Source organism: Neovison vison, chromosome 1 (assembly GCF_020171115.1).
Source record: "Neovison vison isolate M4711 chromosome 1, ASM_NN_V1, whole genome shotgun sequence".
NCBI classification, from domain to species: domain Eukaryota; kingdom Metazoa; phylum Chordata; class Mammalia; order Carnivora; family Mustelidae; genus Neogale; species Neogale vison.
Window position 1 is genome coordinate 114,909,015 of NC_058091.1, and position 27,797 is coordinate 114,936,811.

Genomic DNA, 27,797 nt, shown 5'->3' on the forward strand with positions numbered 1-27,797 from the left:
AAGTTATAAACAGAAAAAGAAGCCTCAATATTAATATTTGCTTTGGTTACCTTAATATAGTATAAATCTGAGATTTGACACTACTGCCACCTACTGTAGAAATGCTGTACTGCATGAAAGACTGAACAGTTTTCATGACAAAATGAAAACTGCTGGAAAACACATAGACATAATGCAACTAATGTGAAAGTAATGTAAAAGAAAATATCACAATGCAACATTATTAAATCTTCCTTGCCAAGACTCAGCTAAAGTTCTACAAAGAGCAAGAAGAGAATGAAAAATATAGTTCTAGACAGAAGCTATACTTGGTACAGAATGAGATTCAAAGTTCATATAACCAAAGAAGATAAACTAGATAAATTCTGTTGAATAAAGTTAGAAGAACACTCCATCTAGGTTTTAGCATTAATAGCAATATACATATTTTATTATAGGCAGTTAAACACAAAATATGAGTAACAGGAAGGGACTTAATGAATGGGTTGCCACTTTTTCTCTGTTCTACAGCAGCACCTATCCAATAACTCTCTGTGATGATGGAAATGTTGTATTTGTATGCACTGCAGTCAAGGAACTTATTTTAAAGTTTCAATTAAATATAAATAGCCATATCTGGATAGTGGCTACCATATTGGATGGAGCAGGTGAACAGAAGCCAAAAAAGAGAAAATTGGATTGAATCTAATGGGATCTATTTCATTTGCAGGTGAGAAAAAATTCTTGGGAGTTGAAATAAGTAAGCAATAGAACAGGACAGCACCTTCCAGCAGTAGCTGCTCAGAAGGGGTTTGCAGAATTATCCTGAATAGCGTCCTTTTATAAGGTAATTTCTGAAGTATAGCCATCAGAGACTTCCAGGGTCTCCACTTACCGAAGATCTTAAAAAAAAAAAAAAAAAAAGCAATTGTCATAGAAAGTTTTAAAATCTACCTTTATGAAAGCAGTCTAAAACATATGATTATTGAATGTTCCTTTGAGTTCTTTGATTCATAGCTCCTCATTTAATGTAATGATGTCAATAAATGTTTTTGGATTGAAGTTGAAAATGTGTTCATTTAGAAAAGGAATGAAGGCTTAAATAATTATTTTCACTGCAAACTTAGAGCTTGAAAACACTGTGGTTTATAAAATTCTGGAGATGATATTCAGCAAAGCAAGCCATTTTTTATAGTTATAAGACTATGGTGGAGGTAATAGGATATTATCAATATTGACCCTCAAAATGCATGGTTCAGAAAGAACTAACCATCTTGTACAGAAATGCACTACATGCATTAAAACATAGTGTTTTAATATGTGGACAAAATAAATGACTAATACCATTTTTATTTTGCCTTGCACTATAAACAGAGTAAATAATGGTAAACAGAAACAAACCTTGATTCAATTCACTTACCTATCAGGCTAAAAACTCTTCTGACACATATTGTTGAAAAATTCCATTTTGCCCTTAAATTGTCAGCAGCTTGACCAGACAGGATCATACATAACCAACAGCCAAAATAAGGCAGTGCAGAGAGTAGCCCATTCTGGAAGGAATAAGAAGATTTAGAATTAATTACGTGGTGGTGGTGGGGTGACGGAGGGGAGGAAGAACCAAAGCAACATACACATAAACACACCCACCAGAACTCAAAAAGGAGATTCATAGCAATATCCTGTTGATATTTAAACAGTCCAGTCTGCTCAAGGTAATCTTGCATGTTATTTTGGGACCTGGGGTACAGCTTCAGTAAGAGAGGACAAATCTATTATTAGCTATAGATTCTCCCTATTGACTAGTTTTTGGTCAATTTTTACTTATTTGTTTATATTTACATAATACTTACATATTATATGTTATATATGTATTATATCTTTATATTTAAAATTATTATATGTAATTACTCATTTATATTTTAAAATTTATATTTCTATTTTAAGTGATATAATTTTATATAAAGATAGAAAATGTTAAAAATACATTTATAAATTACATAAAATTGCTATATGGTATATATAATTATACATATTTATATTTGTGTTTTTTTTTTTAAAGATTTTATTTATTTACTCGACAGAGAGAAATCACAAGTAGACAGAGAGGCAGGCAGAGAGAGGGAAGCAGGCTCGCTGCTGAGCAGAGAGCCCGATGCAGGACTCGATCCCAGGACCCTGAGATCATGACCTGAGCCGAAGGCAGCGGCTTAACCCACTGAGCCACCCAGGCGCCCCTTTATATTTTATACAAATTTTTTTAAAGATTTTTAAAAAAGATTTTATTTATTTATTTGACAGACAGAGATCACAAGTAGGCAGAGAGGCAGGCAGAGAAAGGAAGGGAAGCAGGCTCCCTGCTGAGCAGAGAGCCCGATGCGATGCGGGTCTTGATCCCAGCACCCTGGGATCATGACCTAAGCCGAAGGCAGAGGTTTTAATTCACTAAGCCACCCAGGTGCCCCTAAGATTTTTTTAATTTATTTCTTTGACAGACAGAGATCACAAGTAGGCAGAGAGGTAGGCAGAGAGAGAGGAAGAGAAGCAGGCTCCCCGCTGAGCAGAGAGTTCAATGTGGGGCTTGATCCCATGACCCTGGGATCATAACCTGAGCCGAAGGCAGAGGCTTTAACCCACTGAGCCACCCAGGCACCCCTATACAAATATTTTCATTACAAAGTAACATGTAGATACAGAAAACTACACAATTTCAATGTATTGCTTAATGAATTATTCTAGAATGCACACCATCTAAGTCAAGTGTCCAATGTCCACATGCTTTGAGCAGAGGACACAGGTAGTAAGGTGACAGACCTCTATTTTTCCCTCTTCTTTTCCTTTAAGTTCCCACCTAAAAAAAAAATAAAAGTACCAGGAGATATGAAACAATTTAACATGGAAATGTGCTATTTGCTTTGTAGGAAATGATCTGACAGTTTTTTAGGAAATCACAAATTCTATAAAATGAAAAACACATACTTGGAAAACAAAAGATATTTCCTTCTTCTATTCATTTTTTTCCCAGCATAAACCTGGGGTGCCAATAATAAATGGTCTAATTTTGCTAAGAACAAATGTTTTTATAGTCTGAGAAAGATGGATACACCTTTTAGTATTTTACAACTAAGGTCATGTTTTACAAAAAAGGTAGAAAGATATTTTATCAGTGGTATTTAAATATGGTAATAATTCCATTTAAGCATCATGAATGGTACAAACCAAAAAAAACCTGTTGATATTTTAAATTTAAGAATTTAAGTGTGCTTAAGATTCCGTTTTTTTCATCAGTTTGTGGTCCTCTATATTCAGATGCTGTATGCTTCCAGTTCTACTTCTATAGCTAAGATTTTTGTTTCTTTCTTGTATTGAGCTGAGTAATTTCCTCTTAAAAATTTTTTTAAAAAGATTTTATTTATTTGACACAGGGAGAGAGAGAGAGAGAGAGAAACAGCAATGGGGGGAACACAACACAGAGGGAGAGGGAGAAGCAGACGCCCCACTGAGCAGGGAGCCCAATGTGGGGCTCAATCCCAGGACCCTGGGATCATAACCTGAGCCAAAGGCAGACACTTAATGACTGAGCCACCCACGCGCCCCTCCTCTTTAAATTTTATTCTATTTAGATTTCTGCAGAATAGGATCACATCTATCATTATTTGTGGCAGAATCCTACACATGAATAAACTGAAGCAAATAGAGAAGTGAATTTTCTGATCTTGATCTTGTTCTCTTGTGGGATAAGACTGATAATTCATCAGAGTTACTGAAATTTTCCACTTAAGGTTCAAATGTTAAAAACTCTGCTAACAGGGGCGCCTGGGTGACTCAGTGGGTTAAAGCCTCTGCCTTTGGCTCAGGTCATGATCCCAGGGTCCTGGGATCGAGCCCCGCATCGGGCTGTCTGCTCCGCAGAGAGCCTGCTTCCTCCTCTCTCTCTCTCTGCCTGCCTCTCTGCCTACTTGTGATCTCTGTCTGTCAAATAAATAAATAAAATCTTTAAAAAAAAAAAACTCTGCTAACAACCTACAACTACCTTCTGCAAACTACTATAAATCTTCAAAATTGGGTGCCTGGATGGCTCAGTCGGTTAAGAGTCTGTCTTCAGCTCATGTCATGATCCCAGGGCCCTGGGATTGACTCCACATCAGGCTCCCTGTTCAATGAGGAGTCGGCTTCTCCTTCCACCCCTCCCTGCCGCCACACTTGCTTGCTCTCTCTCACAAAAATAAATAAAATCTTAAAAAAAAAAAAATCTTAGGGACACCTGGGTGGCTCAGTTGGTTAAGCAGCTGCCTTCAGCTCAGGTCATGATCCCAGCATCCTGGCATCGAGTCCCACATCGGGCTCCTTGCTTGGCAGGGAGCCTGCTTCTCCCTCTGCCTCTGCCTGCCACTCTGTCTGCCTGTGCTCACTCTCGCTCCTCTCTCTCTCTGACAAATAAATAAATAAAATCTTAAAAAAAAAAAACTCTTAAAAAAAATAGGGACATTAGAATTAGGAAAAATTAGGAAAAAAGAAAAGTGAGGATAACTAATGAAGCTAAACTTCTATGAAAAAGAAAATTTATAACAAAGGATCAAGAGCTTTAAACATTTTAAATTAATGAGATTATAATTTTAAATATAACACTTTTCTTTTTTTAAAGATTTTATTTATTTATTTGACAGATATCACAAGTAGGCAGAGAGGCAAGCAGAGAGAGATAGGAGGAAGCAGTCTCCCCGCGGAACAGAGAGCCCAATGCGGGGCTCTATCCCAAGACCCCGGGATCATGACCTGAGCCGAAGGCAGAGGCTTTAACCCACTGAGCCACCCAGGCGCCCCTAAATATAACACTTTTCCAAGCAGGCTTTATTTTGAACAAAGGTTAAAAAGGAATTCATTTTATTTTATTTTAATTTTTTAAAAAGATTTTATTTATTTATTTGACAGCAAGAGAGAGAAATCACAAATAGGCAGAGAGACAGGCAGGGTTGGGGGTGGGAAGCAGGCTCCCCACTGAGCAGAGAGCCCGATTCGGGGCTCGATCCCAGGACCCTGAGTTCATGACCTGAGCCAAAGGCAGAGGCTTTAACCCACTGGGCCACCCAGTCGACCTGAGAATTATTTTAAACTTCATTCACATTTCTCTGAATTTTGAAAGAAAATATCTTTTTGTATAAAAATGGAAGATAAATGATTTCGGTTTACAAATATTTTCTCCTATTTAGTGGATTTTTATTCTTGTGTATGTATATGTGTGTGTGTGTGTGTGTGTGTATTTTCATTCTTGATAGTGTCCTCTGAGGCACAAAAGTTTTTAATTTTGATGAAATCTAATTTATATATTTTTCCTCTGGTCCCGTATGCTTTGGTATTATATATAAGAAACTGTTGTGAAGGTCACAAAGAAGTATACCTTCTAAGAGTTTTATCGTTTCAGCTGTCACATTTAGGTCTTTGATCTTTTATTTTGAAGGCAAAACACCACCAACTTTCCTTGCAAACTGCTTCTTTCTCTTTAGGTTTTTCCTCAATCTCTTAAAAGACAAAACCCAGCCCAGAGATTATGATAGAAACTGCAATTCTTTTTTTTTTTTTTTGAAACTGCCTCAATTCTATGGGTTCAAAAGAACTGGCAGTTTCAGGAAGTTTTTCATTAAGATTTTTTAAAAAAATGATTTTATTTATTTATTTGACAGACAGAGATCACAAGTAGGCAGAGAGGCAGGCAGAGAGGCGGTGGAGGCAGGCTCCCGGCTGAGCAGAAGCCCGATGCAGGGCTTGATCCCAGCACCCTGGGATCATGACCTGAGCTGAAGGCAGAAGCTTTAAGCCACTGAACCACCCAGGTGCCTCCTTTTTAAAAGATTTTATTTATTTATTTGAGACAGAGAGTGGGGGGGGGCACATAAGCGGGGAGGAGGGTCAGGGGCAGAGGGGGAAGCAGACTCCCCACTGAGCAGGGAGCCCAATGTAGGACTTGATCCCAGGACCCTGGGGTCATGACCTGAGCTGAAGGCAGACCCCTAACAGAGTGAGCCACTCAGGCATCCTAGGAAGGCCCTTCTTACACAGCTTTGCAGTTACAGCCTGCCAGTGCATGAATAATGCCTCAGAGCAACCTCTGCCCAGGAAACTCATGGCTCCCAAGTTCTCTCAGCTGCCAGCAGAGCGCCCCCACCAGCCCTTGGAGAAGTGGTGATGGATATGCTTGAATTTGTCATCTGATATCCTAAGACCTTTATGGTTAAGGGGGATACCTACTAGGGACTACTAAGACCTTTATGGTTAAGGGGGATACCTGCCAAAAGATGCCTTGAATCAAGAACACACACTGAACAAAGAAGGTACAACTGTGAAGCAAAAAAAGCAGTCTCTAGATTCAGTAGGTGAGTGTAAAATGGAAGATACAAAATAACTGACTTTTATATGGGTAAAAACAAATTCTGTGTGCAGTTTAAAACTGTATTTTTGGGGCGCCTGGCTGGCTCAATTGTTAAATGTCTGCCTTAGGCTCAGGTCATGATCCTGGAGTCCTGGGATTGAGCCCCACATCAGGCTCTGGGCTCGGCAAGGAGTCTGCTTTTCCCTCTCCCACTCCCCCTGCTTCTATTCCCTCTCTTGCTTTCTCTGTCAAATAAATAAATAAAATCTTTTAAAAAAAGTATTCTTTATATCAGAAAGAGATCATTACTTTTTCTTACCTCTTGAACATTGAACCTTAGGATCTCCTTCATGTAAGTAGGCAATAACGTCAATAAAGTATAAAAGGTCCAATTGTAAGAAAAATGTGCAACTACAATAGCCCAAAGAGGCGATGATCTTAGCATGGATGTCCATGGCACTGACTTCTGTGAAGAAAGCTGAAAAAAATAACAGGCACTATTAGTATATGTTATGTTTATATCCATACTTTATCAGCCAAAATTCCATCTGGAACACATTACCAGACTTGATTAGTAAGTTCCAGAAGCTTTTTTTCGAGGGGGTAAAGATTTATTTATTTTAGAGAGAGAGAGAGAGCACAAGAAGGAGAAGGGGGAGAGATTGAGACAGAGAAGCAGACATCCAACCTGATGCGGGGAAGATCTTACAACCCTGAGATCATGACCTGAGCTGAAATTAAGACTTGGACACTTAACTGACTGAGTCACCCAGATGCCCCAGTAAATTCCAGAGTTTTAAACCAGCTCTTTCAAAATATTAAACAGCAATAGAGCTGTCCATGATTCAGGTTGAAAGAAAAAACAGGAATGTAATCTTTATGAATGTTAGAATGCACTTGCAGTATTAATTTCTCCATCTATAAAATAGAGAATAGTTTCATAATAAAATTCAGAGGTTGACATAAGGACAAAGGAATGAGACTGCAAGTCCTACTAGAATTCCTATTTCACCATCCAATCTTTACTCAATTCCAATGACTTATAGGAAGGTCGCAATAGAACGTTTGTTTAAGCGGCATCTGGAGAAATGGTCTTTGAAGTAGGGTGTAAGCACCGGAGGGGGATGTAAGATGACCCCTTGCTGTATGGAAGAACATTTAAGAACTTTTTTTTTTAAGATTTTCTTTATTTGCCTGAGAGAGAGACAGCACAACGGCAGGCAGAGAGAAGAGGTTCCCTGCTGAGCAAGGAGCCTGATGGGGCACTAGATCCCAGGATCCTAGGATCATGACCTGAGCTGAAGGCGTCCCCATTTTAGAACATCTATCTATACTCACTTTTATTCTAAAGAAGAGAAACTAAACACCATTAGTATTTAGTAACTAGGTTGGCTCTGGAGTATGTCACACGTCATATACTGTATCATCTCCCCGGTTTGAAGGGGTTGATGGTGTCCTCACTTGTCAGCTTGCCCTCACAACTACAACACAGTACAGTTTACCCCCTCCTTTTTAAGTGGGTTTATGGATTTTTTTTTAACCAGTTTTAATGAAAACAAATCTACAAAACTGACACTGTCTTCAAAAGATTCTAGCAGAAAGTCATGGAAAAGAATTCTAGTAACACAGGCTCACAGGAACACTAAGACAACAGCAGAACTGACACTTGTCCTCTTCAGTCCTTTGTCAGCTGCTGCACCCAGCAAAGTCACAGTAGGCTCATCAGATACAACACAGTCAACACTGCTCCCATTAAACATTATTATTACCAATTTTTAAGTAATAAAAAGTTTTTCCTATTGAAATTCCAAATTCATGTACAGTTTTTTTTTTTTTTTTAGATTTTATTTATTTATTTGACAGAGAGAGATCACAAGTAGGCAGAGAGGCAGGCAGAGAGAGAGAGAGAAGGAAGCAGGCTCCCTGCTGAGCAGAGAGCCCGATGCGGGACTCGATCCTAGGACCCCGAGATCATGCCCCAAGCCGAAGGCAGCGGCTTAACCCACTGAGCCACCCAGGCGCCCTTCATGTACACAGTTTATTTCATTTTATTCACTCTTCAAAAAGTCTATTTTTAGACATGTTTATAATACATTTAAGTACAGTAGTACTTGTAGATAACCATGAATAAATATACATATATTGAGTGTTAACCCCCACCTTTTTAGTGATGCATGATTAAGAAACATGAATCCACTGGCCTGGAGCATCATATTATTACATTTCCTATACACTAAAGCTCTGTGGTTTCCTTCTCAAAAGCTAATACAGCCATCTATGTTTCTGTCTCCAGGGTTCACGATTATTTTAAAGAGAGGAAGAACTATTATTAATCTTCTTGTTCCTTTTTTTCCCTAGGGACTTTTTATCTGACTTGGTAGATACATTCTTGTGTTTTTCACTCTGTATCAAAGATGTAGGTGATTTGGGGAAAGAGGAGGAGAGGGAACTTTTATTTTGATACAGCAGCATATATCATATTGAAATTATGTGCACACATGTCTATCTCTCTCTGGAGATCACAGGTACCCCAGGAACCATGCCTTGTTCATTTTCTTTCTTTCTTTTTTTTTTTTTTTTAAGATTTTATTTATTTCTTTGACACAGAGAGAGACACACACAGCCAGAGAGGGAACACAAGCAGGGGGAGTGGGAGATGGGGAAGCAGGCTTCCCACAGAGTAGGGAACCGGATATAGGGCTCAATCCCAGGACTATGGGATCATGACCAGAGCAGAAGGCAGACACTTAACGACTAAGCCACTCAGGCACCCCTCATTTTCTTTCTTGTATTAATTTTTAACTCCTCAGTACTTGACAAAGAACCTAGGACATGGTAATTCTCCAAAAAAAAAAAATGTTTAAAGAATGAATGAAGTTCAGCGGATGCTGCACATTTCTTAGATTTTAGATTCTTAGATTCTTAAGATTTCAAGATTTAAAGGTGGAGCTTCATGTAACACATCATTATTTTATGACATTTCTTTTTCTTTCTTTTTTTTTTTTTAAGTAAATTCTCTGCCCTATGTGGGCTCAAACTCACAGCCCTGAGATCAAGAGTCTCATACTCTACCAACTGAGCCAGCCAGGCACCTTTATCTTATGACATTTTAAATCACAACATCATCTGGCTTAAGAATGCAGTTTGGAATTCTATGAAACATAATCCTCCTAACTCCTCTAGCTTCCAAGTATTCCAGTTTCTGAAGTATATGGAAAAACAAATTAACCTTAAGTTTGGATAAGGGACAGCTTTAGATACATATCGAGGTAGAGAAAGCAAGCTTTTTAAAAAATCTAAATAAACTGGGTCTTCTGGGTGGCTCAGTGGGTTAAAGCCTCTGCCTTCGACTCAGGTCAGGATCCCAGGGTCCTGGGATTGAGCCCCGCAGTGCGGAGCCTGCTTCCCCCCTCCTCTCTCTCTTCCAGCCTCTCTGCCTACTTGTGATCTCCGTCTGTCAAATAAGTAAATAAAAAAATTAAAAAAAATCTAAATAAACTAAAAGGTTTCATAAGTCCATACAAATAGTGATAGAAATGAAGTAATGAAATAAATAAGCTGTTACCATCAATGCTGAGAAAATGTGACAAGACATATCAAGTTTTATATGGCAAGATCTCACAATGCATTACATTATTTTTATCTGTCCCTTAGGGGTAAAGTGGGTCACTCATTTGATCAACATCACAGAGGATACCAAGTGAATAAAGCAACTTTATACTATATTGTGATTTTTTTTCTGAGTTTTTGCCAACCTGAAGACCAAGAGGCGCCATATTCCTTAAAGTTCAGCAGCTTGTACAGACATTTGTAGAAAAATTTAAAAACTTAGAAAGAAAGGTGAATGAGTCAATATTTAATTGCTGCCTGGTTACACTATATATAAAAACTGAAAATATCAATAATAACAACTTAATGGGTAAGAAAAGTTTTTGTTTTTTTTTTTAAGATTTTATTTATTTATTTGACAGAGAGAGAGAGAGAGATCACAAGTAGGCAGAGAGGCAGGCAGAGAGGGGGGAAGCAGGCTCCCTGCTGAGCAGAGAGCCCGATGCGGGGCTCGATCCCTCGACCCCGAGATCATGACCTGAACCGAAGGCAGAGACTTAACCCACTGAGCCACCCAGGTGCCCCAAGAAAAGTTTTAATATAAAATATTTTGTTCTTAAACGAATAAAGTCACAATAAAGGTATTAAAATGCTAAAGAAGACTTAATACATTTTAATTTTTCCTGCTTTTTATTTCTTTTATTCCCTCCAAAGACAAATATTTTATTTCCATGACTTGAAGATTTACTGTATTAAATTATGACAGATTTTTATTTCTGATATACTATTGTGCTTGATTAAGGGATAAAAATCTAGGGACGCCTGGGTGGCTCAGTTGGTTAAGCAGCTGCCTTCGGCTCAGGTCATGATACCAGGGTCCTGGGATCGAGTCCCACATCAGGCTTCTTGCTCGGCAGGGAGCCTGCTTCTCCCTCTGACTCTGCCTGCTTCTCTGTCTGCCTGTGCTCACTCGCTCTCTCTCCCTCTGTCTCTGACAAATAAATAAATAAAATCTTAAAAAAAAAATCTAGCTTTAATAACATATAATTCTTTTCCAAGGATCTACTCTAGAGGAGCAAACAGGTAAGTATATATCATACTGTATGTCATAACAAATGTGCTGTTTTCCTTATTATATCACACTCATTTAAAATATAGATAAGGGGTTGGAAGAGGGGAGAAAATAAAAGAGAAAAATAAATAAAATGCAGATAAAAACACTGGTTTTCTAATAATTAACATTCCATTTTCTATTAATTAAGAAGACAAACTCAAGACGCACAGATAGTCATTATTCTAGAAGATTTACAGCAACTTATGGGACACCTGGCAGGCTCAGTTGGTAGAGCATGCAACCCTTGACCTCAGGGTGTGGGTTTGAGTCCCACACTGGATGTAGAGATTATTAAAAAAAAAAAGAAATTGAAGTGACTTATAAAAGTAATCTTTCATGAACTTAATCTTAAAAGATTGAAATTTCTCAAATAAAACAAACAAACACTTCATCTATTTCATTTGCCTGGTCTCTACTTTGCCCAGAACATGCACAATAGAAATATCTGTTTAAAAATTGGTACCTCACTTCTGAAGAAAAAAAAGTTCTGAAATTGTTTTAAAACATGCCAAAATAGGGCACCTGGGTGGCTCAGCTGGTTAAGTGTCTGCCTTCGGCTCAGGTCATGATCCCAGAGTCCTCCATTGGGTTCCCTCCTCTGCAGGGAGTCTGCTTCTCTCTCTGCCGCTCATCCAGCTTGTGCTCTCTCTCTGTCTCCCAAATAAATAAATAAAACAAAAAAAAAATGTGCCAGAGTCCATACCTGATTTTTTAATGATGAAAGAATATATTCTTTTTCATGGCGGGAGATGGTCTTGTGAGTTTCTGGCGTTTCGCTAACGAAAAAGATCCATAAAATAAACCAAACGATGCCAACTATACCTGAAAACGGAAAATAAGTTAAATAAAATTAGAATGCACCAGCATCAATTTTTACATGTCTTGAAAAAATTATGTAATCATTAATTATCAAAGTAAAACTGGTTTCAGCTTGGTGTTGATTTCAAGTTCCACTCATAATTTCCTAATGGGATACTTGCTATTTGTATTATTTCCTATAAGTTCTGAATAGAAGAACTTTAAGCACATGACTCTGCTTATCAGAGTCTACCAGACAAACATTTTGAAAAATAAATTTTCACAATCTATTATATCCACAGATACCTGTTTTCACTCATTGATTTGTTTTTTGTTTACAATGCAGATGTATTTTCTGCATGAAATGTCTACATGGCAATCTAATTTATTAAAAACATGTATCATCCTGCTAATGAGATTGCGAAATGAAAGGCCCTGAGACTGAATAAAAAGAGAAAAAAATTAAAGCTATTAAGTGAGGGCATCCCACTTTGCTTGAGAAAAAATCTTTTCAAAATATAAATTTTTATAATAACCAACACTGTAGTTTTTGGTAGTGAGTATAGCATTAAAGTCTTGGATTCAACAGCAGCTTCTATTGAGAAATATTCCAAAATTAGTATCACATCATAAGTCAACTAGATCATTTTAAGCAAATAAAGTTAAAAAACAGATTTTCATTAAGTATTTTAGAACTTTGTGGTTTAGGAGTGGGTAACTTAGTGAGTTGGAATATATATTTTTAGCCAGTTATTAGACTATTAATACATTTTGGATTTGTTACATTATGATTTAAGTTAAATTTTTGAGTAAACTTACCAAAAAGGTAGAAGACATAAGTCCAATTCATATAGAAACAAATTATTCCAGAAAGAGGAAGAGAAATTACTGTCCCAAGCTGTGCTCCTAGAACAATAATAAAGACTTGGTAAACTCTGTAGAGAGATGAACAAGGGGACTGGTCTACTGCTTAAGGAAGATGGGTAACAGATTTTCTCAAGGAATCATTTACTAGAAAACCCACAATACGTAATACATACACATTAATTTGTAATTACATTAGTTACAACTATGTAGCTATTGATGAATTAGAATGCATCAATCAGTATAGGACCTATTATAACATGAGCTAGTCAATGCCACATTACTAGTAACTGAAATGAAATGCAAGTTTTTGGGGAAAGGTTCAAAGATGGTCTCTAAGGCTGATAAACATAATGTACTACAGTACAACTGAGGAAATAAGAATGAAGCTTTTAGTAATCTAAGTTGCCCAAAATATATTACAAAGAATTGTTTCAGATAAATAAATAATGAAATTCATTGTAATCACCAAATAGAAGACAGCTTAGTAGAGAAAGTGGCAGTTACAATAATGAGATGTTTTTTCTGATGTCAAGTTTTAGAGGAGAGAAAAATAAACAAGTAATTATTATGGGTTAGAAAGGGTTAAGTGTCACAGAACAGTGTGGAAATTCAAATGTGGGACAGATGACCTTTGACTCCCAGAGGTCAGGAAAAGATATAAGAGGCAGCAATAGACTTTGAAAGATGGGTAAGGTTTTTGTCCCATAGAAACAAGGTTAGGAAGAAGATAGAAAAGCAGATATAAAAGGACGAGTAAAGGAGTAAAGGAGGGAAACAGAGTGGGTTTGGGAACTTTGCTTGGGTGAAGGAAAGGAAGAGAGGATAAAGGCTGGAAAACTATGTTGGATAGTAACTGAATATCTACTCCACTTCAGGCACTGTGCGCTAGGGATTAGGCTAGCTGCAACGAAGTAGTGAAGACTAAAGAATCTTGACCCCCAGTTGGATCGTAGACCTCACTCAATACGTAAGGAGGAAGCATAGGTAGTACCAGCTCATGAACTTATATCGGATTTCTCATGTTGATCTTTACATAGCTGTAAGAACCACCTTCTTAAAATGTGAATTGGATATCTCTCTTTTGATTAGACACCTCTGATGTTTCCCCATTGTATTTTGGAGAAAAAAAACACAACTAAATTTCTTCCCGTGGCCTATAAAGCCTGATATAATCTGGCTCTTGTTGATTTCTCCAACCTCGTCTTATTCCATTCTCCCCTTTATTCATTAAGTTCTAGCTACCCACTGTGGTTTTTCATTTCTTTGAACTCTTATGTTATTTCCTGCCTGAGAGCCCTTGTACATGCTGTTCTGGTTGGCTGGAATGCTCCTGCTCTTTGCATGGCTGGTTCTTAGCCTGCAGATTTTAGCTTAAAGGTGACACCAGAGAGGTCTTTCTCAACCACTGTATTTAAAAGCAGACAGGTCCAAAATTTTTCATTCAGTGTGTGATCTAGTAAAATTATTATTTTTTTTTCTAGTAAAATTATAATTCACATACAAAGCTCATGCTATCTCACCCACTGATTAAAATGATAGCAAATAAATGCACAGAAAAAAGATGTATGAAGAGGGGCTAAGAGTTATGACATGCTCATTAGACAATCAGATTAGAAATCACAACTTAAGGACAAAAGGGTTTAACTTTCCAGCTATTGGAACTTAAAAAAAAATCAAAACCATAGCATTCTTTATATAAACATCTGAACAAGCAACATGTTTTGAAATAAATGATAGCAGATGGAGATAATGACATTAGTCAACGAAGCCACATTGCTATATGTTGTTGGGCCAAAGAGAAAAATTAATAATAAAATTATACTTCCAAAATTTTATTTTTCACCCAAAGGAGTATTCTGACATCGTTTGGGTGTGAACACATCTCTTTTTTATCCAAGGCTGATATATACATAACAGATTATAGCAAAGTTTTTACAAGAATAGTTATCTTACCTGCATATGAAATGCTAAGAAGCTTGCTTCTTTCAAGAGGGGGAGCCCAAGAAGACCACATGGCATGCATAGCTGGAAATGTAACACCCTGAGGAGGGGAAAAAGATATTTCCACTGAAATACAAGATAGTTTTGTTAATGTTTTAAATCCAGTTGAGTCTTTTGTTGTAAGAGAGATTTCTGCATAAGAACCACACTAGAATTGGGTTCCGCGAGGTGAGATGTTTCCACAGTGTTGACTGAAAGTACCTTATAGTGAAGTACTTCCAAAATCTGAACAAAGATTTGTGGATTCTGTCAAGTGGCTTGAGGACTACCAGATAAGGATTTATAATAAATCTAAAAGAATACACTGCATGATGATGTAAAGGAATCCCTCTCAAGGCCAATTTTACTCATTCACTTTATTACTGGCCTGAATGAAATGGGAATATTACTACCAAAATATTACTTTAAAAAAATGCTGAGCTAATACTTTGGGATACTGGAAGAAAATTCAAATTGACCTTAATCAGTAAGAAAAATTGTCCTATAAAAAATCCCGATGGGGGCGCCTGGGTGGCTCAGTGGGTTAAAGCCTCTGCCTTCAGCTCAGGTCGTGATCCCAGCGTCCTGGGATCGAGCCCCGCATCAGGCTCTCTGCTCCGTGGGGAGCCTGATTCCTCCTCTCTCTCTGCCTGCCTTTCTGCCTACTTGTGATCTCTGTCTGTCAAATAAATAAATAAATAAAACCTTTAAAAAAAAAATCCCAATGAATTCAATTAGAGTGCATAGAGTCTTTTTTTTTCTTTTCTTCTTGGTGATAACTAGCTTAGTAAATGCCAGTTGCTGATATGAAATGGCAGTGGAACGGTGGAGGCAGGAGGGGCACAGAGACTTGGGACAGGAGGAGCTGCTGGAGGAGAGGTGGGAAGGAAGAGATTTTGGTGGATTCAAAGCTGTGGATTCACGGCTGTCTTTGGTCACTCACTAACTGTGCAGTCTAGCAAAGATTAGTTAACCTCCTTGAACTTCAGTTTCTTTATCTGTAAAGCAAAGATAATACTCCCTGTCTCATATGATTGTTGTAAAGCTAAAGGGTAGCTAGTGCTATTATTAACAGAGACAAGAATAAAAGCTTTAACACTTTGTACTTTCTGCTGATTCCTTTAAAAACAAAACAAAACAAAAAAGAAGAATGAAAGACAGAAATACCAGTGGAAGGCAAAAATGATTTAGGCAGGGGCGCCTGGGTGGCTCAGTCAGTTAAGCGTCTGACTCTTCATATTGGCACAATCTCAGGGTCATGAGACGGAGCCCTGCACTAGACTCTACACTCAGTGGGGAGTTGACTAGAGATTCTCTCTCTGTCTCTGTCCCTCCTGCTTGTGCTCTCTCTCTCTTAAATAAATAAATAAAATCTTAAAAAAATGATTTAGGCAGCATTGCAAGTTGATAAGAATCTGTATCACAGATTCTTATCACAGGAGAATAGAGATCACTACAGAATAGAGATGAAGGTGTTGGGAAACATCCACAGAAGTTATGTTGTGAAAAACTTTATTATAAAACCTTAGGGGCCTTATGGGTATATTTATGGGGAGTCAGATCCTAGAGATGAAAGATGCTAACCTAAGTTTATGGATGAGGTAATGTACATGTGATAATACTGGCGGAACAGATAAAGACAAAAGAAGAATAAACACAACTTAAATTCTATTCAGAAGTAACTTGAGATATCTCAGTTACTTGAGATAACAGTAGTAATACAATCAATATACTATAATGCTAAATTAGTGACATAAACAGACAAGAAGCTAACATATGGGAATACATTCAACAAGGAGATTCAATATTGGGATCAGAGAAAATACACTACAGTTAAGTATGTTTTATTTATGTAAGAAGAGGAACCTGGTAATAAGGGAGTCATTTTTATTTTGTAGTCAAAGGAGTTTGTTTAATACAATTCTATTTGATAAGGACAAAATAAGAATGCTCAGATGAGTGATCAGAGCTTAAAAATAACAGTACTTGGCAATTTCCAAAGTATTCTAGCAATCATTATCACATCTGAGCTGTGACTGAGGAGGGGGCAGGTATTTTAGTTCCACTTTTAAAAATGATGGAACTGAGGTTTAGAGATGAAAGCTTGCATAAGGTTTCACTATTAGATGCAGTGGAGTTAACTATTCAAACTCTGATCTTATGACTCCAGTCAGTGTTTTTCCAGCACAGCATGATACACTGTTACCTAACATAAGCTTCATGCTACACACCAAACTCAGAGGTCACTATTTCGGTTAAGTCAAAGGTATGTTAAGAGCAAAATAAACCTATGTCTCAGTTTCACAGGTAGAAGCTCAAAGTCAGAAACAAAAAGAGACCATTATTTAAAGACTGAGGTACCAGGGCACCTGAGAGGCACAGTCAGTTGAATGTCCAACTCCTGAATCTGACTCAGGTCATGATCTCAGGATTGTGGGCTCGAGCCCCGTGTGGGGCTCAGTGCTGGACATGGAGCCTGCGTAAGATTCTCTCTCTCCCTCTCCCTCTCCCTCTGTCCCTCCTTCTTGCCTCTCTTTCTTTCCCTCTCTAAAGCAAACAAACAAACAAACAAGTAGATACATACTATGAAATGCAAAAGAGAAGTGGAAAGTAAAAGAAAGATAAGAATTAAAATTTCCAAGTGATAAAAATCTTAGGAGGAAAAGAAAAAAAAGATAAAAATTGGTAATTCTCAAAGCAGCAGAAAGTTCATAAGAATCACAAAACTAAAGAAAGATAGTTATATAAAATGATAAATTATTTGTCTCTAAGCTAGAGAATCAGAAAAAAAGAACAAAGAGGAAGCTCTATGAAAAACAAGCAGGGAGCCCAATGTGGGGCTCAATCCCAGGACCCCGAGATCATGACCTGAGTGAAGGCAGATGCTTAACCAATTAAGCCACCCAGTTATCCCTAGTTAGTCACCTTTCTAATTAAAAAATAAATCTCTATTATCTTCTAATGTTAATTTTTGGTTTATATTAATACCAAAAAATGATATCTTTAAGAAGACCGGACAGTGATACAGGGTAAGAGGGAAAAAAAAAGAGAGAAAAAAATTACCTCTCCCAATCCTTCTAGTGCCCTGAGTACAATGAGGGCTCCAACTCCCAAATCTGCAGCAATGGGGGTGAACAGGGTAAAGACAGCAGTGCCAAGGATCCCAAATCCTAGCAGCAGTTTCCCCCCCACTTTACTGGCAATATATCCTCCAGGAATCTGGGTGATGATGTAGCCATAAAAAAAAGAACCGAGAATCCATCCTTGAGTTTCCGCATCCCACTGGTACTTTTTACCCTATAAAGAGTAGGAGGAAAAGAAACAACATTTTAAGACCTTGACTAAAGAGCTCTTTGTCTAACTGGCATGTTAGTATATATAAATATAATTTTGAACCACTGTTTTAGACTGAAGAACTTGCAAACTTTTTACCAGGCTGCTGAGTCACCACAGCACAAGCATGCAATTTCTAGAAGTGAACGGAAAGTAAGTGAAAGCCATAAACTTCAAGAAGGCCCGTTATTTTACTAAACTAAACTATAGATGAGTTGTAGAGGCTTTCTCATGACCATAACCAAGAAAGCTCAAAAAAGAGGCACAGATTCAATCCAGAAATTCTACCAAACAGAATATTGTAGTGGCTGAGCTGGGCTTTGGAGCCATGGCTGGGTTCAAGACTAGCTCTATTACTTACTGGATTTGCGATGTGGGAAGATTATTAAATGAAAAAGGCCTGACACGCACTTAACTGTTCACTTAATGTTGGTTATTAGTATGCACAAATATAGTTCATTAATATCTCCCTGATTCAGAACAAGTACTTGAACAAGCATACAGAACAAGACAAAAGAGCAAGTATTTAAACCAAGCCATAGACTTCATGTGAGTAGATGTCTTTTAATTAGGAGCAGCACATTGTAAGGTCATAATGAAGATTTAGTGACTCATCTGACATCTTTAATTCACATAGTTGCTATCACTGAGCCAATGTGTCAAGAACCATGTCAGGATCTCAGAATTTCTTTTTACTGGTCATATAAGGCAGATGAAGATAACTAGCTAGATCAACAAAAGCATTTGCTAAAGGAAAGATACAAAGCACCCCTCTAATTATCCTTACTTGAAGTACCAATTTGTGGCTTAACTATAGGATTCTTGGACTTCATGAAACGTCTGTCCAGCAATTATAAGTCACAGGCTGAAGCAGGGAAAGTGTGTGATGTGTACTCAAACATGTATTCAGCAACATTATTAAAGTCAAATAAAATTTTTTTCTTGGTAAGTCACTATTCTGTATGCTTGTTTATTTGGGCAGAAACCCTCTCCTGAGCTTGGATGCGCTTGTGTATAAACGGCAGAGGACACTAACCCAAGTGCTATCTGGTTCCTCTGTGAGCACTGAAAATGGATGATGATATACTCATAAAAAAGGACACTAGCCTTTTCTCCTTTTCTATCTTCCTGTGTCATAGCAAAATAAAATACTTAAAGTATGCAAAATTCAATTCTGAACAAATGATGGACACACAATTATCAATTCCACTGTAACATGAAGCAAGCAAAGTGCCTTAAGCAGCTTAGGTTAGGCATGTGTAAACTTTGGAAAAGAATGTTCTAAGAAATTGACCTGTTCTTATTCTTCCGCTGCAGATGACCTAAGCTTTCTTGCAACCATAATCTTTTAAGTAAAACAACTATTGCAGAAGAGTCCCATAAAAACTATTCAGCAACATCAAAAACAATGAAGTTTTCTAGTAGGCTAAACAGGTTTTTCCAAGTTATCTTCAAGGATGGTTGGTATGTTTATAGAGGAAACCGAGCAACTACTTTTCGAACAGATCAAAGTATATTACACCAAGCAGCAGTAGCTGTTGTTATCTTTCTGTTCAACCAGTTGCTGAAAAAAGCACAAGAGAAAAAGATTCAGAGCTTCTGTGAATAAAGTGTTTGTGGTTTCTATAGGATTAAGAGAGACCTTTCAATACTTTTACTCAGACGTATTTAAGGGTTAAGATTGCTTGTTTAAAAAGTAGCACTTACCGTTTGATTATGATGAACTTTTATGGGAGCAGAATGCTCTGCACACTCCTTAGAGGTTCTGTTATCTGCTAAAGTTGTATTTGAATCTACCATATCCACTAAGGCAACACTCAGATTCACACGTAATGCATAGAGAACGAAGAAACCGAAAAAAGCCAAAAGTGCTAAGTTGTAGCGAGCAGAGCAGCACACTGGAGCTGAAATAAATATTGGGAGACAACTTTCACTAGAAGAATAACTTAGATGATATTATCTAAATTACTAAAAAGGGTACTTTTTAGAAGTACACAAATTAATAAACCATGAATATTCTTCTGGGACTATTTTCAGATTAAGCATAACTAAAAACATTTATCAAGGAGAGTTTGTTTTCAGTAGCTGTAGTTTTGATAAGCATTTACACATGAGAGCCTGAACTATAAGACAGTTTCTTAAAACATGAAGGCAACAGCTTTATCAACTTTGCTCAGAAAAATCTCCATTACATGGGTGCCTGAGTGGCTCAGTGGGTTAAGCATCTGCCTCTTGATTTTGGCTCAGGTCATGATCTCAGGATTGTGAGACTGGGCCCCCCAGTGCTAAGCCTGCTTGAGATTCTCTCTCCCTCTGCCCCTCCCCCCCCTTGCTCCCCTCCCCCCACTTGTATGCACATGTGTTCTTGCACTCTCTCTAAACGAAAAGAAAAGAAAACTCCATTACAGAGTCAAAACTGAATCCCTAATCCCTGCCAGTTGACAAAGATTCAAGAAAAATAGTTAAGGGGTTTAATAGCATCATTATTTCTGAAAAACTATCTAAAACATGGCCAATCAGTATAGAGTACTCATTACAGCAAAGCACTGATACTGGGGACTATGAGTTAGTAGCCATCTCACTGTAATTGAAGCCCAGCACAAAAAGTTTCCTGCCAAGACTCACATGAAACCCCTCTTGATAAATTTCTTACCTTGAAAAGTATCCTCGGAGGCTGGGTTTGAATCAGAAGCCATGATTAGTACTTAAGGCCCTCCTAATCTAAATGTATTTAAGAATCCAGAAGTAAACTTGCAGAATCTATGACAGTTGCAGCATCTGTGACAGTTGCTCAGTTGAACATGCTTAAAGGGCCCACATTAAAAAAGGAAGTAAGTGAATGTAACACAAAGATTAAAAAAAAAAAAAAAAGAGGAAGGCGGAATTGGTTGAAGGAACCAATGAAAGAAAGATCATGCAAGAGGAGGAGTTTTGATCTATTTTTTTTTTTACCTTAATTAGGGGCGTATGCATATTAGTTTGTCTTTTTCTTCCTTTGCTGAGTTGTAGCATTGGAGAGGGGACAGGAATTTAGGAAGTTAAGGTTGAGTGATCCCTTAGTGACAGAGAGAGCGCGGCTAATCCAGAGTTTTACAGAAGTGCAGGGCAAATACTGAGTGTCTACTAAACAGCTGTCAAAAGATACAAACGTCTATTTTACTTGGTAATGACAACCTGGAGTTAAATACATATACATGAATATCTGTATGCTCTTGTTTAGTAATGACCTACTAACACTCCATATGTTTGTGTTTTTTCTCCTACTCAGGAATCCTGGTGGTGCACTGACCCAACCTCAAGCAACAGGACATTTGTCCGAGTACAGAGATCTTAGTACTGATTCAGACTGAAGTTTAATGAATATGGGCACAACTCTTCTAAGGGACATATTAATGTATTATGATCCACCTCACTTTTCTAGAAGCCCTCACACACTTTTTAAAAAAAATAATTTTATAAAAAAAATAATTTTATTTACCACAAATATGGTACCATAATTTATGACAAAGAGAGCAAAAGCAGGGGGAGCAGTAGAAAGAGAGGGAGATGCAGGCTCCTGGCCTAGCAGGGAGCCTGACGAGGGGCTCGATCCCAGGACCTTGGGATCATAATCTGAGCCAAAGGCAGATGCTTAACCATCTGAGCCACCCAGGCGCCCCTAGAAGCCCTCACACATTTAACAACTGCAGTCAGTTTTTCGTCTGTGCAGGAATTACATCATTTATCAGAGAATTTTTCATTTGGCATTCTCGACTCCTTTTGGAGGAGTACAGCTATTAGAATTATGGCAGCACTGCCAAAGTGAGATCTTGACCTATGAGAACTGTATTTCTTTTATTTTTAATTTTTTAAAACCTTTTAAAAAAAGATTTATTTATTTATTTATTTATTTGACAAAGAAAGCACAAGCAGGGGGAGCAGGGGAGGAAGAAGCAGACTCCTCACCAAGCAGGGAGCCCAGTGTGCGACTCCATCCCAGGACCAAGGGATCATGACCTGAGCCAAAGGCAGACACTTAACCGATGGAGCCACCCAGGTGTCCAGAGAACTGTATTTCTAAGGCTCCATTTATGCTGTCTCTGTTACCTGAATCTAGATACATTTGCTCTCTGCTCTAACCAAATGGGCTGCTGTCTAGGTAAAAGACTTTTGGATAGTGTAAGGCATGTTTTCTTTATCATCTGCTCTGTGTGGGACAGTAATACTTAGAAGTCTGGCGGACTCATAATCTTGCCAAATTAGGCCACCATAGTGTTATTTGGAGTAACTTGGAACAAGATCATTCCAGATATATATACTGTCTGCTTTGCCAAGGTACTATTGACAAAGTTCATTATGTCTTTCAGCAGAGAATGACAGTTGGTAATTTACGGTTTCAAGGGCTTCTCGGGTTGCCAGTGTGAAGATTACAAAGAGAGGTGGTGGAAGATATAGACTCAAAAGATCATTTATGGGACTGTTGTTTTCCTGGGAAGAGATGAAGGTGGCTTCAAGTAGGATAAAGCAGAGGCAATAAGCAGAATGGGCAGATTCTTTTTTTAAGATTTATTTTTTTCCTTGAGAGAGAGAAAGAGAGAGCGTGCGAGCAGGTGTGTTGCGGGGAGGAGCAGAGGGAGAAAGAGAAATCCTCAAGCAGACTCTCTGCTGAGCGAGGAGGAGACCTGGGGCTCAGTCCAGACCCCAGGAGATCATGATATGAGCTGAAATCAAGTGTCAGGTGCTTAACTGACTGAGCCATCCAGACACCCCAGAAATGAGCAGATATGAGATAAATTTAAAAACAGAACTGACAGGCCTTGCCTACATATTAGATGTGGGGGTAAGTGAAAGGGAGGGATGAAGTTACTAGTAACTCAATTCACTAATTAGTCTAGACAACATTATTTTATGCCATTCTGACATAATGTTATTACTCCTCTCTATCCTATTTGCAGTTACCTTATTTTACTGTTTTCAGCTTCTCCCCATGTGATGCTTGATTTGGACTATGAGGGCATACCCTATGAAGATGTGGGGCAAACAGCCTGATATTACTTGAAAAACTGACCTACAAGTTATAGATCAGGCAACTATGACTTTTTGGGGCAGAATCAATAATCAGAAAATAAAAAGCCAACACAGATGTCACAAAGTATACAGCTATGAGGTTGTAAGAAATATTACAAATATTTGGTCACTACTTTATATAAATGGCTGTTCTTATGTATCAATCAGAAAAAAATTTTTTCAAGAAAGCATGGTGATGAGACAAAATGTGCCCGTGAATCTGGATAACGTTTGAAATTGGTCCAACAAAAGAATGCTTACATTATGAAGAGAGAAAACATCCATCAAGCATCTGTCACACTGAAGTCTGGTTGAAAGCAAAATCATGCTTGCGTAAGGAACAGAGCACCCATCAAAACAAACATCAGTTTCTAAACTATGGTTTAAATTTAGGAATGTGGAGTGGGTGTAGTTGAAAGAACACAGGCTAATTTAGAGAGAAGCAGACCTGGGAATGAATCTCAGTCCTGAATCTCACCAGCCGTGTGTCTTTGGGGGAACTTACTTAATAGTTTTCATTCTCAGGGCGCCTGGGTGGCTCAGTGGTTGATCTTCTGTCCAGCTCTTGGTTTCGGCTCAGGTCATGATCTCGGGGTCCTGGGATGGAGCCCTTCGTTGGGCTCCCTGCTCAGCACAAAATCTGCTTTTCCCTCTCCCTCTGCTCTTCCCCCTACTCACATCTTCTCTTTCTCCCTCAAATAAATATATAAATAAAATCTTTAAAAGTTTTCATTCCCAGGTTTCTTGGTTCTAGAATGAGGCAAACAATAACCACCTCACTCGGTTGTGTGTAGATTAAATGAAATACTTTCAGGCAGTTATGATAAGCACTCAGCACAAGTGAATTCCTTTCCTGTTCACCCTGGAGAAAGTTATACCAGTAAGATAAAGTGCTATAATATATGTGTGTAACAAGGGGCAAAAGAGTCACATTAAACTGTCCGTGTGTATGTGTGGGGGTGGGGTTGGAGCTCGGGCTCAGGGAAGGCCTCTTGGAGAAAGAACATTTATACTGAGTCTTCATCCATGAGTAGGAAGTCATCAGGCTTTGAGAGTGGAGGGGTAATTGTCTGGAAGCATCATCCATGTGGAATAAGGAAGAGTCAATCTCATCAATTAGCACATGAAAAGAGAAAATAATAACCCCTTGAGGCAACAGTGAGGAGTGAGAATGATATGCCCAGAAGGCCAGATTCCTGTTGAAGCAAGGATGTGGGTGGAGGGAAGGCTGGTAAAAACCCTAGAATTCCGGGCATTTACTCATTGTGGAAGGGTTTGGCAGTGAGGAGAAGAAAAGAGTACTGAATAATGAGAGGTTAAGACTGAAAATCCATGGTTAGGAGCTCTGACCCACACAGATGGGTGATTTTTCCGAGAGGAGGGTGGGCACTGGACATAGTGAGCCCCCACCCAGCCCAGGGATTGCATTAAAAAAGATTTCCTATTGGGGCGCCTGGCTGGCTGAGTTGGTATAGCATGTGACTCTTGAACTCAGGGTTGTGAGTTCGAGCGCCATGTTGGCGTAAAGCTTACTTAAAAAAAAAAAACAAACAAAAACTTAAAAAAAAGAAAAAAGATTTCCTATCTAACATGAATACAATATGCTTTGTGTTTAAAATGGTAATATTCGACTGTCTTACTCTTCCTTATGGGTCATTATGTATTCTTAGTTCCCAAATTAATATCTGTTTATGTGAAAACACCAAATTCCATTAAAATGGATCCAGTTACTACTGGTTATCATAACATGACCCAATGATCCAATGATCCAAGGCCATTAGCGTTTGTTCTGTAATATAGTTGCTCTCTACCAGCACTCCATATCTTATATTTAAGACTATATTCACACAAGAAGTATATTTGTGAAACTCAGTGCTGGTATAACTAAATCCTGAATGTAACCCCCAACAGAATAGTAGAGGCAAAACCCAAAACAAACAAAACACCTCTCCCCCATCAATGAAAAGAAAGCACAGAATGACCTATATTACAAGATAGAAATCACAAGTTCCAATACAGGGAGACCATGAAGAATGGGGACAACATTTTGCTGTGTCCAGCTTCTCCGAGGAATGCAAAATCCAAATGGTCTTCGTTGATATTAGTGATAATAATAATAGTAATAGTAACTAACATTTACTATGCACCAAACTCTTCTAAGCACTTCCTATGACCTCATTCAACCCTCACAATAACCCTGTAAGTTAGGTATATTATTTTCCCTGATTTATTGATAAGGAACCCATAGAGAGCTTAGGTAATTGCTAAAGCTCACACACCTAGTTAGTAGAGGTGGGTTTGGCAGTAAAGGACTCTGGCTCCAAATCTATGATTTGTCTTTAAACACAAAGAAATATTTTAGAAGCCTTAAAACTGAATTTTTCCTAACACAAATGAGCACATGCTTGGTACAACAGTATTTTGAAAATCCGCGCGATCAAATACAAGACACATGTCATTCATACAAAAGTAAATGTTCACAGGGTGCAAACTATAAGGAATGAAGAATTTTTATGCGTGGGTGGGGACACTTTGCTCTTCCTTGCTTAGTTCCCTCCCTTCTTCCTACCTAAATTAGGCAGAAATATACACTTCCTATTGTTCATTAGTGTTGAGCCTCCCTTCCCCCATCATTTTGGTGCGCATGTCTGAAACCCACCAGGCTTAGTAAAAGCACATTCTCGAGGGGCAAACCATAGTTGGGTTACCGAAAATTCCATCATATTATGTCAGCCTGAGGGGCATTAATTCTTAACACTAAGGAAACATCTTAATTTTAGCTCTCTTAGTAAAGAAACACTATGTATAATTTAAAACCATATCCTCATATGCATGGTGCAATGGGGAACTCTCAAATTTGTAACAGATCAAGTAAAAACGATTAAGCACTTTTCAAATAGGAATTTCTCAACTATAACACAAATGTGGCCACATACAAACTTGGGAATGTAACCTCTGCGGCCCCTGGTTGTCTATGTATAAAATGATGCACCACCAGATGGTGGTTAGTTTCTAAGGTCTTTTTACTACTGGAAAATATTACGACCAACATTTTATCAGCCTTTCCTTCCTGAAAATCAAAACTATACACTTAGGCGTAGATAAGGTACAGCTATATTTATTTTCTCAACTGCAACAGAATATAGTAGTCCCCAGGGAATATTTTGATTATGGCATTTGTTTTTCTATTTCCATACTACATTATTTTACAGAAGAAGATTTTGGAAATCTAACTGTATGCCACAGAAAAAAGCTCAGTTTTTGGAACTAAGTCCAACTTCCAGGTGGAACGTATTTACAGTATTTACACTGCGCGTCCTCTAAAATAAGCTCCCAGGCTGCTGGATGGAGAACTTATGTTGTCCCATCTACTGCCACCATCTGGTAATGTGAAAAACAAATAAAGAAAGATACCACAGGACGATCCTGTTCTTGGGATCAGGAAAAGTCAAATTTCTAATTCAACTCTGTTTCTCATGCACACATCTTTGAAACTATAGAATGCGTGCAGATGGATTTGTTCTTTAGTTTTAATCACTTTTAAAGAAGTTCCATTTGTTAAAGTACTAAATGGAAATATATCTTAATTTCTCCAAATTCGGGGAAGATACGTTGTGAAGTACTTCCTTTTCTATTTGTGGCAAGACCTCTGGCAAATCATCTTAGAGCTTTATAGCTATTCTATCTTGAAGATAACTGTTTTCTGACTTGAATCGTAGACTGCTACGATGTCACCGTAGACTACCATACGGAAAATCATTCAGGATACTCGCTGGCTTATGCAATAGTTTTCCTTCACAGACGCACAAATGTTGACCTCAGTCCTCTTCGGTTTCAGCTCTCGCCCAAGGGGCTACCAGATTTCCAGCCTGCGGACGACAGCTGCGGAAACCTGGCGGCGGCGACAGGGAGAAAGAGCTACCAGCTCCGTTCAGCCCTTCGCCCACCGATCTGCAGGTTTCTCTCCCAGTCTGCTTTTTCTCCGGGTCTTCCGCCCGTCCCTTTGGCCATTGATTTACAGGTTCTACTACAATACATTCTTGCACGGGGTCCTCCGGTCGATATTATCGAGAATTGCCAGGAGCCCAGCGCCCGCGGCGCCCAGCATCTCCCGCCCAGACCCCGCGGAGCTGCACCTGCCGAGGCCCCACCCGAGCCTCCAGTCCGGCCCGGCCTCCCGGTCCCCGCCCGACCCCAGAGCGGCGTTTGGGTACCGGGGCAGGCGGGGGCTAAGCGGGGCGCTGAACGGACTCCCCCTCCTCGAGTTCCCTTCCTCAAGACCCCTCACGCCTAAGCAGCCCTGGTCCCCTGGCAAAGCGGGTATCCTGGCCACCCCCGCCCTGGGACAGCTCCGAGGCTCACCGGCTTCCACCCGCGGAGTGCTCTGCAAGAGGGGCGTCCTATCTGAACCCTCCTCGCCATCGCTCGAGGCCAGGCCCCGAATCGGGGACCTCATGACGCCTCCGGGAAGCAGGAGCGCGATACCGGCAGAAAGGAGAGCCGGGGCCCGACAGCCAAAGGCGGGGGCCGCGCTGGCGGGGCGGGCTGGCGGCGCTAGCACCGCCCCTCCGCTGCGTTCTGTCCCCGCGGTCCCGCCCAGAGGCGGCCCCAGCGACTCCGCCCCTGCCGCCATCTTAGGTTCGGGCAACTGTGGAGGGGGTGGGCGGGGGAAGGCAGAATTCCGGGCGTTGCGGCCTGGTGGGGCGTGGTGGGAGTCGACTTACCTCCACCCTTAGGTTCTGGAAATGCTAGATCGTTCTGAGG

General features: G+C 39.1%; 1 protein-coding gene across 4 annotated transcripts in view; it reads right to left on the reverse strand.

Annotated features, from left to right (window-relative positions):
* Nucleotides 1-27,560, reverse strand: part of SLC17A5 (solute carrier family 17 member 5) — a 54,338-nt gene extending 26,778 nt beyond the window's left edge. For 2 of the 4 annotated variants that reach the window (XM_044254632.1, XM_044254657.1), the window contains exons 1-8: nt 27,396-27,557; nt 19,695-19,891; nt 17,718-17,951; nt 14,628-14,715; nt 12,627-12,713; nt 11,713-11,831; nt 6,666-6,824; nt 1,400-1,532 (exon numbers count right to left, since the gene is read on the reverse strand). In XM_044254632.1, the coding sequence (XP_044110567.1) occupies nt 1,400-1,532; nt 6,666-6,824; nt 11,713-11,831; nt 12,627-12,713; nt 14,628-14,715; nt 17,718-17,951; nt 19,695-19,891; nt 27,396-27,489 (1,111 nt within the window). In that variant the 5' untranslated portion in view covers nt 27,490-27,557. Of the gene's footprint in view, nt 1-1,399; nt 1,533-6,665; nt 6,825-11,712; nt 11,832-12,626; nt 12,714-14,627; nt 14,716-17,717; nt 17,952-19,694; nt 19,892-27,395 lie in introns of all 4 variants that reach the window. The other 2 variants (XM_044254649.1, XM_044254642.1) reach the window with 2 other exon arrangements.
* Between the last annotated feature and the right edge of the window lie 237 nt (nt 27,561-27,797).